The following is a 19881-nucleotide window of genomic DNA, read 5'->3' on the forward strand; positions in this document are numbered from 1 at the left end:
ATCCCTAAACTCAGAAGCAAGAATTTTTATACTCTTATACATGACCTACCCAGCTCCCTGTTGCTAAACAGCTGAAAGCCTTAAATCAAGACATGTGTATTAAAGAGAATTAAGAGCTTTACTTGAAAGCACTTGGTGCAGAATTCAAGATCTTCTATTTAAATAAATATCAGTGTAGTGCCAACACATTTCCATGTGGAATTCTAGCCACTCAAGTTGTTGCCATCTAGGGATCTTGATACTGTTCTTTTTCTCTGCCATTTCAAGAATTAAAAGGCAGCAAAAAGCACATAGAGAGCTGACAGAATCAAGCAGTGAAGAAAGACTTTATTAGAGGCAAGAATATACACATACATACCTACTCACACACACATATACATACACACTCACACACATATACATACACATACACACTCACACACATATGCATACATACATACATGCACATACAGATACATACACACATGCATACACACATGCATATGCATATGCTCACATACATATATATATATATGCGTATATACACACATATATATACAGACAAGCACATGCACATATATACATGCATACTTACACACACATATACACCCTCACACATACATACTTACAATATAATACATACACGCATGCACACACATACATACACACAGGCACACACATATATGCATACATACATACACACATATACATACATACACACATGTACACACACATACACACACAGACAGACAGACATGCACACACATACATATATACATACATGTATACATACATATATACATACATACACACACATATATACACACTCACACATATACATACAATATACATACCATACACATGCACACACATATATACATATATACATATATACATACACACATGCACACATACATACATACACACATGCACACACATATATACATACATACATACACACATATACATACATACATGCACGCACATACACACATATAGACAGACAGACATGCACACACATACACACATACACACATATACACACTCACACATATATACATAAAATATATATATACACATACAGACAGACACACACACACATGCACACACACATGCACACACACACACAGAGCAAAGCACACAGATATAAAACCTTCAAAGCAAAGGGGGAATCTAGAATCCAAAATTCATTCTCTCCTCTAGGGACAGGAGTTTTAAGTATCTTTGGGAGTTATTCTTCCCCTACTTTAGGGCTAGCCAGTTTGAACAAAGACAGGCTGACTGATAGGACCACAACTTGGTGAACCTGACCTAATCCCTCCTTTATGGTCCAACAGAAAGGGAACCAGATTGGTGAAAACAGAGCCTACCAGGCCTTTGTTTGAAAGTGCCAGTCTTTTGTCTCAGGTCAGGAGGGTAAGTGAAAAGTTGCTGTCTTTAGAACTTAGTATGGCCCCTCCCTGCCTGTCTGCCTAACTCCCTACCTGGTCTAATAACTCCTAGTCCCTCAGGGTGTTGGATGCACGTCAGTCATTGGTCCTTGCTCTGCTGCTCTTTTATGCCCTTTGGTGCATGGGAAAGCTCATTCATTTCAGTGGTTTGTTCTTGGGTCAGTCATAGTTGCAAACACACTTCACAGAATTGAAAGAAACAAAGCTTCTGTCTTTCTTCTGCTGAAAGTTGTTGTTTGTAGGGTTGTTTTCCCTTGTTCTCCAGATTCAGGAATGACAGCTCTCACAGACTTCCTATTTCACTAATCTCACCTGCATGCTCTATCCAATCTCACTCTCAAATCACATAAGAGTTGACCAAACATTGTAGGATTGGTTTTAAACTTTGGCACACAGTAAACAATTAATGTGGATGACTGGATGGATGGACAGACGGACAGACTGATAGATGGACGGTGAGGTCATATATTTTTCCCTAGGAGATCCAACAATGTGAGACAATTACCTGGGCCACAACTTCACTTCATAGTCTAACACACATCTTCACAGACTTTATCGATTAAATCATAAAGATCATTTCATGCTTTCCACTTGAAGTTTTCTCTAAGAATAGAATGCCTCAGAACATAAATATACTTCACTATTGATTTAGAGGGAATAAGGTGATGGTAGGAAACAGCTCAGAGATGGGTGGATGTTCTGAGTGTTCTTTGCCCCAATGTAGGCAATTCAAGCCAAGGTATAAAAATTGCTTGCATCTGTAGTTCCTGATCCTTTACCCAGCTTTTCTATTTCCAGCATTCCCTCAGTTTGTGTTTTCTTTATTGTCTTTATTGTCTCTATTTCAGTTTTCATGTCTTGAACTATTTGAATTGTTTCCTTCATCTGTTTGATTATTTTTTCTTGGCTTTCCTTGCTTTCTTTAAGAAATTTGTTGGTTTTTTTTTATTTTTTGGTTTGTTTTTTCTTCCATTTCTTTAAGGGATTTTCTCATATCTTCATTGAGGGCCTCTATCATTTTCAGGAAGTTGTTTTTAAGATCATTCTCTTCTGCTTTATCTGCTTTGAGACATAGTCAATAAGACAAAACAGCAGCCCACAGAATGGGAAAAGATATTCACCAACCCCACATCGGACAGAGGGCTGATCTCCAAAATATTCAAAGAACTCAAGAAGCTAGTCTCCAAAACACCAAATAATCCAATTAAAAAGTGGGGTACTGTTGGGGAAGTCCTGTGTATATGTCAATAAAGCACTGTTGGCCAATAGGGAAGCAAGATAGGTGGGACTCTGGGTAGGAGAAACACAGGGAGTCAAGATGTAACTACCATAGGGATAAGAAGCCCGGAATCTTTGCTCCGGTAAGAGAAATACTTAGATTAACAATTATGGGATAAATACTTAAGTCAGAGCTAGCCAGTAAGAAGCAAGCAAGACCAACAGTTTCATAATTAATGTAGCCTCTTGTGTTTTTATTTGGGACTGATGCAGCTCTGGAATAGGCTGGCAGGAAGGCTTCTCTTTACAGGGTACAGAACTAAATAGAGAATTCTCAATAGAGGAATCTAAAATGGCTGAAAGACACATAAGAAAATGCTCAACATCCTTAGTCATCAGGGAAATGTAAATCAAAACAACTCTGAGATACCATCTCACACCTGTCAGAATGGCTAAAATCAAAAATACCAATGACAGTTTATGCTGGAAAGGATGTGGAGAAAGGGGAACACCCCTCCACTGCTGGTGGGAGTGCAAACTCTCTATAGTCACTTTGGAAATCGGTATGGAGTTTCCTCAGGAAAATTCCACTTTTAGCCATATACCCAAAAGATGTTCATTCATACAACAAGGATTTCTGTTCAACCATGTTCATAGCAGCTTTATTTGTAATAGCCAGAACCTAGAATCAACCTAGATGCCCCTCGGCTGAAGAATGGATAGAGAAAATGTGGTACATTTACACAATGGAGTACTACTCAGTGGGAAAAAACAATGGAATCTTGAAATTCCCAGACAAATAGATGGAACTAGAAGAAACAATCCTGAGTGAGGTAACCCAGTCACAAAAAGAGAGACATGGTATGTACTCACTGATATATGGATTTTAGATATAGAGCAAAGGATTACCAGCTTACAATCCACACTGCCAGAGAAGGTAGGAAAGACCTTAAGAGGAACATACATAGTTCCCAGGATAAGGGTAAAAGGACAAGATCTCCTGAACTAATTGGGAGCATGGGGGGAGCGGAGAGAGAGTTAGGAGAAAGAGAAGGGGAGAAGAGGAGGGGACAAGGAGACACGAGAGAGCAGGAAGATCCAGTCAGGGGAAGAATAGAGAGCAAGAAAAGAGATACCATAATAGAGGGAGCTATTATAGGTTTAAAGAGAAATCTGGCACCAGGGAAATGTCCAGAGATCTACAAGGATGACCCCAACTAACAATCTAAGCAATAGTGGAGAGGCTACCTTAAATGCCCTTCTCCGATAATGAGATTGGTGACTACCTTATATGCCATCCTAGAACCTTCATCCAGTAACTGATGGAAACAGAAGCAGACACCCACAGCTAAACACTGAGCTGATCTCCTGGAATCCTTTTGCAGAGAGGGAGAAGTGATGAGCAAAGGGGTCAAGACCAGACTGGAGAAACCCACAGAAACAGCTAACCTGAACAAGGGGGAGCTCATGGACCCCAGACTGATAGCTGGAAAACCAGTATAGGACTGTTTCAGACCCCCTGAACGAGGATGTCATTTTGGAGGTCTGGGTAAGTCTCTGGTAGTGGATCAGTATTTATCCTTAGTACACGAATGGACTTTGGGAGCACATTCCACATAGAGGGATACTCTCTCAGCCTAGACCCAGTGGAAGGGTTTAGGCCCTGCTCCAAATGATGTGACAGACTTTGAAAATCCCCATGGAAAGCCTCACCCTCCCTGGAGAGCAGAAAGTGAATGGAATAGGAGGCCAGTAAGGGACAAAGGAGGAGGGGAGAGAGAGGAACTGGGATTGACATGTAAAACAAGCTTGTTTCTAATTTAAATTAAAAGAAAGGAAAAAGAAAAAGACAAATTGCACCACATCATGTAGCTAGAAAAGCTGGTCAAGGGAGACAGAGAGCCACGATAGACCCAAGGCTGAGAGCCCATAGGGCTGTGTATCTGCTCAAGCCAGGAGGAATCTGGAATACAGTGTGCTGAGCATAGCTAATGAAGCTCTTGCTTTTCTTTAGTAGTTACAATCTTTCTATAAACGTTCGATGATTTGAGGAGGGTGAGATAGGGTCCCACTGTATAGCCCAGAGCTACCCTTAGACTTTCTACGTGCTGGGATTACGGTGAGCACCACACCTGACTGTTAGACTCATAATCTCTTCAACATTTACATCTGAAAATTCTTCAACTCACATCGGATTTTGAGAGTCAACATAACTTATTCTTTAATGATTATCTGCCACTTTCCTCTATTCAATCATTTTGTTGTTGATGTTTGTTTGCTTGCTTGCTTGTTTGTTCTTATCTATAGACCTTAACATACTAAATTGGTATCATGAGATTCATATGTTTGCTAATCAGCACATTCTATAACCTTTGACAAAATACTATAGAAAACAATTTTTATTTAAATGGCACTAACTTTAATAGGAGCTCTTGTCCTCAATTGAAAGCTAAGCATGCTGGTATTGAAACTATACTTTAATAAGTTGGGGGTTTTGTTTTATTTATTTATTTATTATTTAAATTAGAAACAAGCTTGCTTCACATGTCAATCCCAGCTCCCTCTCCCTCCCCTCCTCCCCCGGCCCTCCACTAGGCCCTCCAGCCCCCAACCCAATCCCTACTCTGATCCCCAGGGAAGGTGAGGCCCTCTATGGGGGATCTCCAGAGTCTGTCATTTCATTCATGGCAGGGCCTAGGCCCTCCCCCAAGAGTCCAGGCTGAGAAAGCATCCCTCATTGTGGAATGGGCACCCAAAGTCCATTTGTATGCCAGGAATAAATACTGATCTACTACCCAAGGCTCCACAGATTGTCTAGGCCTCCTCACTGGTACCCACCACATTCAGGGGGTCTGGATCAGTTCCATGCTGGATTCACAGCCATCAATATGGGGTTCAAGAGCTCACCCTTGCTCAGGTCAGCTGTTTCTATGGGTTAAACCAGCCCAGTCTTGACCCCTTTGCTCATCAGTCCTCCTTCTCTGTCACTGAGTTCCAGGAGTTCAGTTCAGTGTTTAGCTGTGGGTGTCTGCCTCTGAATGACAGACTCCAAAAACAAACAAACAATAAGGTAGAAAACGAAGAAGGAAGAAGAGGAAGAAAGGGAAGAAATGGCATGGAGCACTGAGGGAGAGTCCACAGCAGCAGTGTCTGAGCCCTCACAAGGGTATTGTCCCCATAGAACATGCCACATGACAATCAGGAGGCTGGCTTTGCTTCCTGCCTAGAATCAAATAGACTTTTCTGCTCTAGGACAGTCGCTTTTGAATCCCCCCCCCACCATTGAAAACCAAGCAGCCAGAATGAAGCCTGACAGCCCCACTCTGCACTGAGCATTGCCCTTTCCCATGTGGGATCCATTAAGGCAGACATCTGATGTCTGCGGTTAGGCTGAGAATTCCCCACAGCCTGTAATGGTGACCGATACTGAGCAAAAGCCAAACTTCTCCCCACATAACAATCTTAGGTTTTTGTCAACACCATCAGAGCAAAATGAAATCCATGTTGAGCCAACTGAGTACCACTGACATCTCCCCTGGGGTTGTAAATAGAGGATAGCTCCTACTGATGCAGTGCTAAGCCAACATCCAGAACAGTCTGTGTGTTTCTTAGTAGGTGGAAACTGCCTGTGGCCTGTTATCATAAGAAAAATTAAAATGAGTAGCCTCAGAAAAATCTCTCCATATGATTTTCCGGTGAAGACCCCAAACCCTACCATTGTGGATATATACATTTTCCATAGTAGGAATCCATTTAATACAATGGCCAAGATGTTCTTAAATTACAAAGTATCAGCTTGAATTTCATTCAATTAATATTTGTAGGGATTACGCACTAGTATGGTGCTTGGACCTGGTCGGTATGAAGATAAGGCTACCTGACCTCAGGTAGCACCCAGCCTGTATGCTGCTGCTATAACCATGAATCCCAGAAGACAGAATCTCACTGCTGTATTAAACAAAACATTCTAGGGAATACCATAAGAAACAGTTACTTGGAAAATAAGAACAAATGACATTTAAATTGTACATTATCAGATTAGAAGGCATTTTCAGCAAAAAGGAATTAGAGGAAAAGATTGTTCTATATATGCATCAAAAAACATGTACACAGAGTGTAAAAGTTTACAATGCATCTCAGGAAAGGTGAGGTGTGATGACACTTGAGTACAAAGTTTAGAAATTAGAGAAAAATAGGTTGCAAGTCACACCAGAAGCATTGCCCTGTGAATACTGGGAAGCCAGAATTTTTTAGGTGATGATATAATTGGTCTATGGTTTAGAAAGAGTAGCATATTGCCAGCATAGAGGTAATTATTTTAATGGGGACAGTTTTGAAGACACTGCAATAATTCAAGTAAGCACTGACAAGACCTCTAATGAAGCACTGATAGTGGTAACTAAGTCGCACACCAGTGGCCAAAGCCAAGTGATCTGTGCTTTAATATCTTTTCAACTTACTCTAATGGAAGCTAAACGTTGGGAACCATTATCCTAGTACTTCAAAAATATGCAAGTATCAAAAGCAAGTAAACAACCAAGCAGTCAATAGAAATAGCCTTTATTTGAGGAGTAGCCTTTTTGTTTTTCAGGGAATGAACACAGAGATTGTGTGTCCTAGATAAGCACTTTATCGTTGAGCTTTGTCCCACAACCAAATTTTAAAAAAGACAATCCCAGATTTGATTATTTTCTCTGCATCTGACTGGCTGTATAACAAGTTGTGCTATGGGTATATGCCTAAGAGAGGAATTGCTGGATCTTGAGGTAAACTCATTTCCATTTTCCTAAGAAACCACCATACTGATTTCCAAAGTGGCTGTACAAGTTTACATTTCCTTCAGCAGTGGAGGAGTACTACCCTTTATCCACATCCTCTCCAGCATAAACTGTCATTGTGTTTTTGATTTTAGCCTTTCTGACTGGTGTGAAATGGTATCTCAGAGTTGTTTTGATTTACATTTCCCTGATGGCTAAGGATATTGAGCACTTTCTTAAGTGTCTTTCAGCCATTTTTAGATTCCTCTATTGAGAATTCTCTATTTAGTTGTGTACCCCACTTTTTAATTGGATTATTTGGTAGTTTGAGGTCTAGTTTCTTGAGTTCTTTGTATATTTTGGAGATCAGCCTTCTGTCAGATGTGGGGTTGGTGAAGATCTTTTCCCATTCTGTACACTGCCACCTTGTCTTGTTGACTATTTTCTTTGTCTTACAGAAGCTTTTCAGTTTCAGAAAATCCCATTTATTAATTGTCGATCTCGGTGTCTGTACTACTGTTATTATGTTCAGGAATTAGTCTCCTGTGCCACTGTGTTCAAGGTACTTGCCACTTTGTCTTCTAAGAGGTTCATTGTGGCTGCATTTATGTTGAGATCTTTAATCCATTTGAACTTGAGTTTTGTGCATGGTGATAGATAAGGATCTATCTGCAATCTTCTACATGTTAGCACCCAGTTATGCCAGCACCATTTGCTGAAGATGCTTTCTTTTTTCCCATTGTATGATTTTAGCTTCTTTGTGAAAAATCAGGTGTTCATAGGTATGTGGATTAATATCAGCGTCTTCGATTCAATTCCATTGGTCTACCTGTCTGTTTTGTGTCAATACCAAGCTTCTTTCCTTACTATAGCTCTATAATAGGGCTTGAAGTCAGGGATGGTGATGCCTCCAGAAGTTCACAAAGGATGCACATTCATACCACAAGGACATTTGTTCAACTATGTTCATAACAGCTTTACTTGTAATAGCCAGAACCTGGTAGCAACCTAGATGCCTCAACCAAAGAATGGATAAAGAAAATGTGATAATTCACACAATGGAGTACTACTCATCAGTAAAAAAAAATGGAATCTTGAAATTCGCAGGCAAATGGATGGAACTAAAAGAAACCATCCTGAGTGAGGAAGCCCAAACACAGAAAGAAAAACATGGTATGTACTCACTCATATGTGGATATTAGACATAGAGCAAAGGATTAACAGCCTACCAGCCTACAATCCATACCTCCAGAGAAGCTAGGAAATAAGGAGGACCCTAAGAGAGACACACATAGATCCCCAAAGAAGAAGAAGGAGGCAAGACCTCCTGAGTAAATTGGAAGCAGGGCTAGGAGGAAGGGAGGTAGGAGAAAGAGGAGGGGAGAAAGGGAGGGTCGAGGAAAACATGAGGGATTAGGAAGGTCCAGTTGGGAAGAACAGAGAAGGAGAGCAAGGAAAGAAATATCTTAATAGAAGGAACCATTATGGGCTTAACAAGAAATCTGGCACTAGGGAAATCTCTAGGGATCCACAAGGATGAACCCAACTAAGAATCTAAGCAATATTAAAGAGGCTATGCTAAATGCCCTTCCCCTATAATGAGACTGATGACTACATTTAATGCCATCATAGAACCTTCATCCGGTAGCTGATGGAAACAGAAGCAGAGATCCACAGCGAAGCACTGAGCCAAACTCCTGGAATCCAGTTGTAGACAGGGAAGAGTAATGAGCAAAGGGGTCAAGACCAGGCTGGAGAAACCCACAGAAATAGCTGACTTGAGCAAGTGGGAGCTCATGAACTGTGGTCTGACAGCTGGGGAACCAGCATAAGACTGAACCAGGCCACCTGAATGTGGGTGTTAGTTGGAGGACCTGGGCAGTCTATGGAGCCTCTGGCAGTAGAACCAGTATTTATCCCTAGTGCATGAAAGGTTTTTGGGAGCCCATTCCCTTTGCAGAGGTACTCTCTCAGCCTAGATACATGGAGGAGGGCCTAGGTCCTACCTCAAATGTTGTGACAGACTTTGATTATCCCCCACGGGAGGTCTCACCTTCCCTGAGGAGTGAATAAGGGATGAGATATAGGAATGGTTGGGGGAATGGGAGGGCAGGAGGGAGAAGGAACTGGGATCGGTATGTAAAATAAGATTGTTATTAATTTAAATAAAAATTAATTTTAAAAAAGTTGTGCTATGTGATACTCTCAGACAAATGACTTAAAATCTTTTCCTTTAGTTTCTTGTGTCCTGTGTGAGGGTAACACACTGTTGCAATAACCCTCACCAGAGAAGCTTCTATCTTCAGTAGATAGTGAGTAGCATAGAGACCCATAACTGGTCAATATACAGAGAATGAGAGACTGTGGGATGTTCAGCCTTAAATGGGACATCTATATCATACTCCTTGTCCCAAAGCTCAGGCATCACTACAGAAAAGGGAGCAGAAAGAGTCTGACTCACAAAGAGAAGATGACTACAAAAAATATATCTTCCAAACATAGTGGGTCAGCAGCACATATGAACCCATGCAGAAGACCTGTGCAAGCACAAGGCAGACAAAATCCCAACATAGAAATATAGAGTGGGGAAGGGGTGGACACCAAGTCCCCTAGCCAAGGAATTACTTGAAATTGTTCTTCTGGGAGAGGAAGAATCAGTTTTCTTTAAGAGTGTAGACCATGGAAAGTTGCCCACACTCCAGTGGAAGCCCACACATTCAAGAACATATGGGCAGTAGAAATTGAACTTGATAGATTAAAGAGAGAGAAAAAAGAGGAAAGAGTAGGGTGGGTAGGGAAGGAGGACACTGCTCTGGGAGGAGAAGGAGTAAAGGTGATCAAAGCACATTATATGAAATTCTCAAAGAACTAATAAAAAGGGACACTTTTTAAACATTTATTTTAAAAACCTGCTTGAAGATGTAAGAGGACTGGGAAAGGAGTACACAACTAGTCTGAGGATACTGGCATGGTGCTGAGGGTTAGCACTGGGTTAGAAAAGCTTGGGTATGATGTGGTTCTAACTGCAGTAATAAGCCATCATCTCCAGCAATGGGATAATATAAATAATGAATGTCGTGAGAGCATCCAATCATGCTGAGCAGAAATGATAAACGGTGTGAGAATGGCCAATGAGGCCCACAACAACCAGAACAAGATACACCATTCAGAAATTCTCCTGAACCAGAGCTGAGCAGCTCTCCAGTCAGAATTCTAGATTTGACTCCACTACATATGAACCCATGGCAGGTGTGACAGCATGCAGCTGGTAACCTTTGTGGACTCAGACAGGCAAGTTGCTCAACTGTTCTATATCTCAGTTGACTATTTATACAATGGGCATACCATGTACTTTATTAGGGTTGTTGTGACAAAGCGGTTACCTTGGGTAGAGAATCGGAATAATGTTGGGCATGGAATAAGCTCTTGTTGAATTTTATTCACAAATTATTACACTTAGGAGGTTAAGTTGAAGACCACCAGAGTTCATAAAGTCACAAAAATGTAGCATATAACCGAGAGTTGTTAGCCTTGAAAAGCACCAACACAATTACAGAGACGTCAAAAAAAGATCAATGATAATCTCAGCTAACAAACATACCTATGACAGACATCCTTTTCCTGATGTTGCTGAAATCCAAAAAGGCAAGTAACTGATAAGTAACAGGTGTTCCCAATTCTTCTACTGTTATTGTCTCTGGAGTCCGAGACTTAAAAATGAACCCAAAATTTCTAGCAGCAGTAACTAGAGCTCCTTCATCGGGTGATTGAACCTGGTAAACCAGTTCTCCTAAAATGAAAAGAGAGAAACACATTCAGTGTTGAGGGCAATAACTTACGTTCATAATTGCAATGCTAATCCCAATGCATTCTTTCATACCCAATTCTGGCATCAACTCTAAATATTTCCCTGTCTTTAGATAATGTCCACCCATCAACCACATGAAGCCCTGGAATACCACAAGTCTTCATGCATACTACCATGCAGCCCTTCTCCCTCCTGCAACAAACTGTCCAATTGTAAATCTGTCTCTCTACTGTGATAAAAATTTCTTGGTCATTGATCATAGTTCTTCACTTTCAGTGACCAGAGGTTCTAACTAAAACATTGTAATATATTAACTCATGTGATCCTGAGAGTATGCCCTTGGAAGTAATGATTATTTAAATAAATATTTTCATTTTTATACTGATAGGACCTATGGCTGAAAGAGATGATATGATCATTAAAGAGATTAAACAAGAAGTGAGGAAGCAGATATTCTTCTGACCATTTTATGAGAGCAAATACATAAATATCCACCAAAACATAAAGGAGTAAACCGAGATGTTAAAGACTTGTTGCTCAATAGTGTATTGCCGGGGGTGGAGCTAAGAGGAAAGAGAAAGAATGAAGCATGCAGAAAGATTAAAAATACCTTACACTGAAAGCAATTCCATTTACAAAAAAATATGTTAGGAAAAATGAATTAGAAGATACAAGTATATGTAAGTCCATATTTACTGTTTATAGTGCTCAGGAAAATTGTTAATAATTGGGTTTTCTATTAGTAGGCATATTATGATTCCTCATGAAAAATTAAACCCTACTTCTCTGCTTATATTCTTGAATATACATTTATAAGTAAGTCCAAAAATGAATCAGTCAAGAGGCTAAGGCAGGAAGATTTCCATGAGTTCAAGGGCAGCCTGAAATACACAGTAAATACCAACCTAGTCAGGGATACATGGCAAGACTCTGTTTCAGAAAAATAAAAAAAAGAATAAAACAGTTACTTCAGAATCTCTCATAGTTTACTAGCAATAGGAAAGCCATAAATTTACCTCTAGTAGGTAAAAATTTATAAAAAAAAAAAAAAGAATAGCCAGGTGGTGGTGGCACACGCCTTTAATCCCAGCACTCGGGAGGCAGAGGCAGGCGGATCTCTGTGAGTTCGAGGTTAAGCTGGACCAATTGCTTCCAATACAGAGAAACCCTGTCTCGTAAAAACCAAAAAAAAAAAAAAAAGAATAGATAGATAAACATCATTTACAGATTAAAGAAGAAATAAATGTTACAGATATGAATGAAACACACAAGCATTGACTATAGTTATAAAAATAGCACCAGTGAGTTTTTAAAGGAATGGAGACTATGGTGAGAATATCCCATGTGCCAGGACAGGGTTGATAACCACTGAAGGATCTTTATTTTAATCAAAAGATGCCTCCAGCTTTCATGGGTCTATTGTTAAAATCCCAGTATTAACCACTAAATAATAAAGGTACATTGTTTCCAAAGTAGCAAGATTCAAAAGGACTAAAACTATGAAAAGACAAAAAGAAAAAAGAAGCGTCTAAGAAAGAAAAGGTAGGGCAAAGACAAAATAACAAAGAAACCTTATCTTGAAAAAACAAAAGCCACCTTCCCAAAGTACTTGGATTTCCCACTCTCTTGTTCTGAAACTTGTAGAGATAAAAAAAAAAAAACACACAACCTCTCCAAATATCTTCCCCATGAAAAAAATGCCACACATGTATAGCCATGTCCTCTACCACGAGCCGAATTTGAAGTATTAAAACTGTTAGACTTGAACTCTCTCCTTCTCTATAAGTGACACTTATACAGAAAAGTTTAGTTTGCAATGTTCTATAACATATAAAGATTTGTTGGAGCCTGAACTATACATTTCCACAATGAAAGCTTTGAAATGAAAGCAAGTTCACATTCCCTGAAGACATTACCCTGTCAGTGGAATTCGGTGTCTTGAGACAAGAGCTAGAAACAATTGAAATCATGCACAATTCTAACTCTTGTCTCTTCAGAAATCCTTTAAAGTGGCACGAGATATTAACCAGCCATAAGAAGAGCTAAAATGTGAGAGTAATCACAGGAAAGGTTGAGTGGCGAGTACAGATTGCTAGAGCTCTCATTCATGCATAGTGGGGGTATAAAAGGATACACTAATATTTTAGAAAACAGCTGAACAGTTTCTTAGAAGTTTAAACATATCCATATATGATGAGCTGAAAATTTCCATTCCTAAGTATTTAGACATCCTCCTTCCAATTTTCTAAACAAATAATTTTAAAAGACATAAGAAGTGTTTGTGGCAACTTTACTCACAAACGCTGGAATCATCTAACCATATATTAACAGAGTACGGGAAAGGGTTGTGGCATGTTCACACAGGGAAATGCTACTTTAATTTAAAAAAGAAATTAGTAACTGAGATACCAGCACTGATGACAGAACATGACACACAGTCTATATTGTACAATTCTGCTCATGTGGAGGACAAGAATTGCAAATTCATCTTTAGTGTTAGAAGTCACAACAGAGCTTGGGTGGGCTGGAGTTGATAGAAACTGAATGGAAATGCCAGGAGTAACCTTGCTGCATTGATGGATGCCTTGATCCAGGCAGTGCTTCTAGGGATATTTGGAACTGTCAAATCTCATCAAACTTCAGTGTTTATTCATGTTCATCCGTGCACATACTTTCAAGATCTGGGCACTTCAATGCATTGAATTGTAGCACAATGTAAATGTCTAATAATGCTAGAATTGAAAATGAACCTACAAATATGAGAACTATCAGAAAGAGAAAATGTCAAATGATCAATAAAGAAATGAAGATAGAGGGAAAATAATCATAGTTCAAAATGTTTGCAAAAGAAACTGGAGGCAGAAGCAAGAGAAAGCACCAATAGTCTCCAAACTCAGTCAACAGATGGGAACAGAATCTTGAAGGCATCATTAGTAAAACTACTTAAAGAACTCCACTCAGCACTGCTGGGCCACTGTGCTCCCTTTCCAGCCAGTTTGCCCCGATGACAGGCTGAAGCAATACTTCTCCCCAAGATGCATCCTTAAAATTATTTTTCTGCCCTGTGTTCAGGAGACCTCAAAAAAAGATCAAGATCTGAGTCTAGGACCCAAGACCAGAGGTGAGAGAGCACAGTAGTGTCAGACTACCATAGACTAGGAGGGGAAATGAGAAAGGGAATCTACATACATTTCTATCTCTAATAAGATCCCTAGCAGACTCCTTGTGCCAGCCCTGGAAAAGCAAGACAGCAACATAGGTGGTATGACTCCCAGAACAGAGAACCCCACATCCAGAAGGCTTCATCCATACAATCCTAAACAACAGAATACAGTAATAAAAGGCAGTCACCAAGCAGGGATTCTCTCATACAAAGAGGAACAGACAACCAGAAATAACCAAATGTTTGAGAACAACATGAAAGTTAGATGCACAAGGAGAGAGGGAGGGGAAGAGAGGGAGGGAAATAGACAGAGACCAAGAGAGAGACAAAAACAGAGAAAGGCAGAGAGAACACACTCAATAAAATATAGCATACTGGATGAAACAAAGGCAAATTTCAAATTAAGTATAATTAATATCCTCAATGAGATCTAACGAGTATCATAACATTAATGGAAAACAGATTTCTATTAAAATGAAATAGGGTTTGGGAAATGAAATAAACTCAAAAGGCAGAAATAAAAGAGGCTTCCTTAAGGCAATTCCCAGAAGGGAATATAATAATTTCTTGTGGTGTTAATATTATAAAGATCAATTAAAGCCATAAATATAATTATGTGAATCTTCAAAGCAATTAAAAATCTAAAGAATGGGTTAATCCAGCACTTATTACTTCCTTGGGTAGTAATTTTAACTTAATACTTGGCAGCAAGAAGAAACAAAACTTACAGGTGAGACTATTAGACTTGGAAAGAAGTTGATTCTCTGGCATCATCGATTGCCTCCCAGCATCAAAATGTAACATAAGCCAGCTGGTTTTGTTGCATTTTATGAACCCTGAGCTCCAAACAATCATGCAGCATGTAAAAAGGCCTTGATCAGCATGATGACCAGTGTTTTGATGTAGATGTATCCTCATTCTATAGTCATCTTAATCCATTAGAAGCTCATGTGCTGTGACTCAACTGTATCTCCCTCCCTGTTTGTTCTGGGTACTACAAGTTTCACAGGCACATGTGGTGCTCAATCAGAAGAAGCATTTCATCCTAGTTGATGGACATATTTAGATCTTTAGCTTTCCATTGGTACTGTGTCTTTTTCTTTAAAGTGTTATGAGGACTGGAGTGATAGATAGCTCAGCAGTTAAGAATGCCGACTGGTCTTTTAGACAACCCAGGTTCAATTCCCAGCACCCATATAGCAGCTCATGCCTGGCTGTAACCCCAGTCCCAGGTGATTGGATACCCTCTTCTGGCCTCTATGAGCCCTGCACACAAGTGGTATACAGACACACATAGGGGCAAGTAAAATAAAACTAATAAAAAATAAAATATTCCTAAGCCGGGCGGTGGTGGCGCACGCCTTTAATCCCAGCACTCGGGAGGCAGAGGCAGGCGGATCTCTGTGAGTTCGAGGCCGGGCTGGAACGATAGCCTCCAAAACAATACAGAGAAACCCTGTCTCGTAAAAATCAAAAAAAATCCTTATTTATGAGAAGCATTCAGGTTATAAACAAAAATACTGGTGACAAGAAAACGTCTGGAATATTCTATCTTTAGTTCAGAAATCTTTGCATTTTAATAGCAGTGCTTATCTGTGTTATGCTTTTTTAAACGCTCACTATTCAAACACATTTCACTTACCTGCACTGTCCTCCTCTGACATTACAGTATGGCAGAGAGCAAGTAAGCGAAGGAATTCATGTACTTTGGGGTCCCCCAGCTCAATGGATTCCGTCAGATTGTGGTCAAGGAAATGAAGTGTTCTTTCTGATTGAGATTTGCCTGACAAGTCCACACCCTCCTTTTTCTGTAAGAGAACACCACCACTAAGCCAAATTTTTCCAACAATAATCCATTGTTGTCTTTTCATTTTTGACCTTTGTACTTTTCATGAGGTTGCAATTACCTCACTTTAAAAAGAATCTACAACCATTAATTCATCCCAGCTTGTTTGAAAAGTAGAAAATCTCTAATATACATTCACACACTGCTGTGTAGCAGAGGAAGGCTTTCCATCTTGGAGGGACGTTCATTAAAACACAGAATGTTAAAAAGGAGGTGAAACATTCTGTCCACAGGATGATCCTTAAATTCAGTGAATAAACAACTCAGAATAGCTTCAGGAAGTCCCTGAAACCAAACAGATTCAACAGACCCCTCCTTCCACAAACAGTATAGATGTTTATAAGTCATGAAGGACACCCTCAGATCAAAAACACTGCCTGGAAGGGACAGAGACCAGCCAGGCTGCCTGGGAGAGCCTCAGACCAACTGAGCTACCTGGAAAGGACACACTCCAACCTGCTGAGCTGTCTGTAGGTTGTGAAAGTTTCCAGCTTTTGTGAGCTGTTGCCACTCTAAGGCATGTTCTGGTGATGCAGCTGTGTAAAATATTCTGCTCCTGTAAGTAACCCCTCACCCATTTTCCTATAAATACTCATACCCTAATAAAACTCATTGGCTCACAAAGATGGACCTTAGTAGTATTGTTACTTTGGTCTATCATCAGTTCCCTATCTGGGATGAGTAGGTGTTTGTTCTCATACCCTTAGGATAGTGTCACGCAGTGCATTCACCACATACTTTTGTCCATTTGAGAACTCCAACCTGATCTCCATCTTTTGGCTTTTTGCTGATTTCACATGATCATCCCCCATCTTTAGGGCAATTACATTGTAATTTTGGAAACTTTATGACAGTCTTATAAATGATAAAAAGTCCATTTCCCTTCACAAACAGATGGTATCTCTCAGTTTCTCACTTTATAATGGGCACTACAACCGTTCAGTTACTTTGGCTCTCCACTTTTCCACTGTATTCACATATCCAAGCTGATAACATATGCCTTCTATTTTGTAAACAAAACTAAGTATCCCCTCCAAAGATGAAATCATATACACATTATTTACTGTTAACCATTTAACAGTCAAGCTGCACACTGTGGCTAGAATTCCTTTTCTTTGGCTCCAAAGTCTGAATCCATGTGCATCTCACAGGGTTGTTGAAGTACAACTACCTGGACACACACCTCCACCACTATCTAGCTACAAAACCATTTAGCAGAGAGCAAAAAAATTATGTCTGGGGCTGGAACTTGAAGCAGCACTGAGCTCACTCACTACTCCTTGGATTCAGGCCCTATGGGATCACAGGCGTTCTAACTGGTTGTCTTGACCCTGTCTTCCACATCAAGTAACTTGCAAGAGGTCAATGAAGAGGCAATGGCAGGGAGAACTGAGTAGTTCATTTTTTTACAAGCATCCCTGTCCCTACTATCTCTAAGAGTAATGAGACTTGATAACACTGAGGGACTTGGCAACGGTTCCTCTGAACGTGAGAGACAGAGGTTAAGGGTCCATCATAGCCAGGTCCACAGTACCAACAACAAAGAGCCCCAAAGCCTGTGGCAACCACATTCAATAAGCCTGGGTGTCCTAGGACAGTTTGCATGCCTAGCATGGCAGTTATGTGCCTTGGTTTGCTTGGGTGTCAAGGCAGATGGTGCCCAACATTGGTCCCTGAAAGATATCCCCTCAACATGGGGCCCCAACATATGAACCCTCGATGTGGGGCCCTGAAACTACCAATTGCATAGCCTTGGCTCCCAAGACCAAAGCCTTTAGAGACATCTTTCATGTGACTCAGGATAGAACCCACATCCGTATTTCGTCAGTTCAGTAGCATACTAAGCAAAGCATGAGTGTTCCAAGAGGTGATAATCAGCTGGTAGCAAAGGTCATGTCATTCACAATGTCATCTTCATTTGTCACCAGTGTAGAGACCTTACCTTGTCATGAGACATGCATTTTTTCCATCCATTTGACCAAAGAAATGAATTTATATACAACCCCTGGCATTTGCTCTCAAGCTCACAGAACACTACTTGTACCTTTGGCACCTAAAATGGTGGGAAATCTTGACCTGATTAAATTCATTTTGAGAGCAGTATCTGACCTGAAATAGTACGTGTCCTGTTATAGCCCTTTTTGAAATACTAGTACTTGTGAATTAACATTTGCTTACTTGTGAATTAAGATTTGGTATTAAAAATATAGCAATGTGTTCTATTGGTAGGCACATTCTTAAATCTCACTAACCACTACAAAATAAAGTGATGAATACAACACATTATTTTTCTGCAAACCAAAACTTGTGAATTTCTAACCATTCTTCCCTAAATTTACTACTGGCATTTGTATTACAGTTTGGCATTTGATTCTGAACTTGAAAAGAACAGATGCTATTATAAATACTTTTCAAAAGAGAAACAATGCTGAGAGAAATTTTCTATTCCAAGACATAGTTTGTCAACACCTGAGGTAAAATTACAGCCAGGTGTAGGCTCTTTCTTCCTCAAACCAGATTTATTCTAAAATGAATAATACTGAATAAAATAAATATTATTGATATGGGCCAGAAAACAGAATAACAGTTTTATGAATTATGGCACATAGAGATCCTACCAAGCATCTGGAATAAACACTATTTTCCCATTTTACAGATGAGAATCTGAATTGTCAAAGCCAGCTATAGAGGAAGTGACAAAATCAAAACTAAGCAAAATTTACTGCTCTAAATATTTTATAATTACATATCCCTAATCTAGCTCTCGATTATTTCCCTACCCAAACACGATTTAATAATCACTATCATGTATCACATGTTTGCATTATATTAGCTTTTTCATGTAAGCATCTATCACATCTTGAATGTAATAAATGTTGAATGTCCTTGAAAGGTCCATGTATATTGAATGTCCTTAAAAAGTCCATTTATGATCGTTTCATGTTCAGAAGGGTCATGTTAGGCAGTACTAAGATTTTTAAGAGGAGAAAATCCTGGTGGGAATGACTTTGATCATTGACAGTGTGTCTCTTAGAAGGGATTAGGTCTCTCTCTCTCTCTCTCTCTCTCACTCACTCTCTCTCTCTCTAGGTTTTGTTTTGAGTCAGGATTTCTCTGTATTGCTTTGGAGGTTGTCCTGGAACTCACTCTGCAGACCTGGCTGTCCTCGAACTCACAGAGATCCACCTGCCTCTGCCTCCCGAGTGCTGGGATTAAAGGTGTGCACCACAAATGCCTGGCTAGGTGTCTCTTTTTTATCTGATTAAAATGTAACTAATATTTATCAACCTATGGATATCCACACATTTTTATGTGGTAATTCAATTTCTTGAAATGCATTCCACAGGATACTCCAACATTATGAAATAGCATACTTATCCAGATTTCCTCTGAGTTTTCTCTACTATCAAGCTATAAGAAACATTTTAAATGCCCACTAGTGTTTCATCACATATATTGTAGGATGTGAATATAGCAGGATATCATTTAACAATTGAGAACAAAAGGTTTTTGAGGCTGGGAAGAGTATATATATTGACCACCACATGTTTATAAACAGTGAAACACATTTTTGCATATGCAGAAACAACTCTAAAGATTTGGAAACTCTGTGACCAAGATATCTGGATTAGAAGAAATTTTAAACCATGTGAATCTAT

General features: G+C 39.7%; 1 protein-coding gene across 1 annotated transcript in view; it reads right to left on the bottom strand.

Moving 5' to 3' along the window:
* The window catches only part of Atp8b4 (ATPase phospholipid transporting 8B4 (putative)), a 177856-nt gene that overhangs the window by 57994 nt on the left and 99981 nt on the right, over positions 1-19881 (bottom strand). The window contains exons 15-16 of the mRNA XM_021226305.2: positions 16019-16184; positions 11007-11195 (exon numbers count right to left, since the gene is read on the bottom strand). Coding sequence (XP_021081964.2) covers positions 11007-11195; positions 16019-16184 — 355 coding nt within the window. The remainder of the gene's footprint in view (positions 1-11006; positions 11196-16018; positions 16185-19881) is intronic.

The sequence above is a fragment of the Mesocricetus auratus genome, unplaced genomic scaffold (genome assembly GCF_017639785.1).
Source record: "Mesocricetus auratus isolate SY011 unplaced genomic scaffold, BCM_Maur_2.0 Super-Scaffold_100004, whole genome shotgun sequence".
Taxonomy (NCBI): Eukaryota; Metazoa; Chordata; class Mammalia; order Rodentia; family Cricetidae; genus Mesocricetus; species Mesocricetus auratus.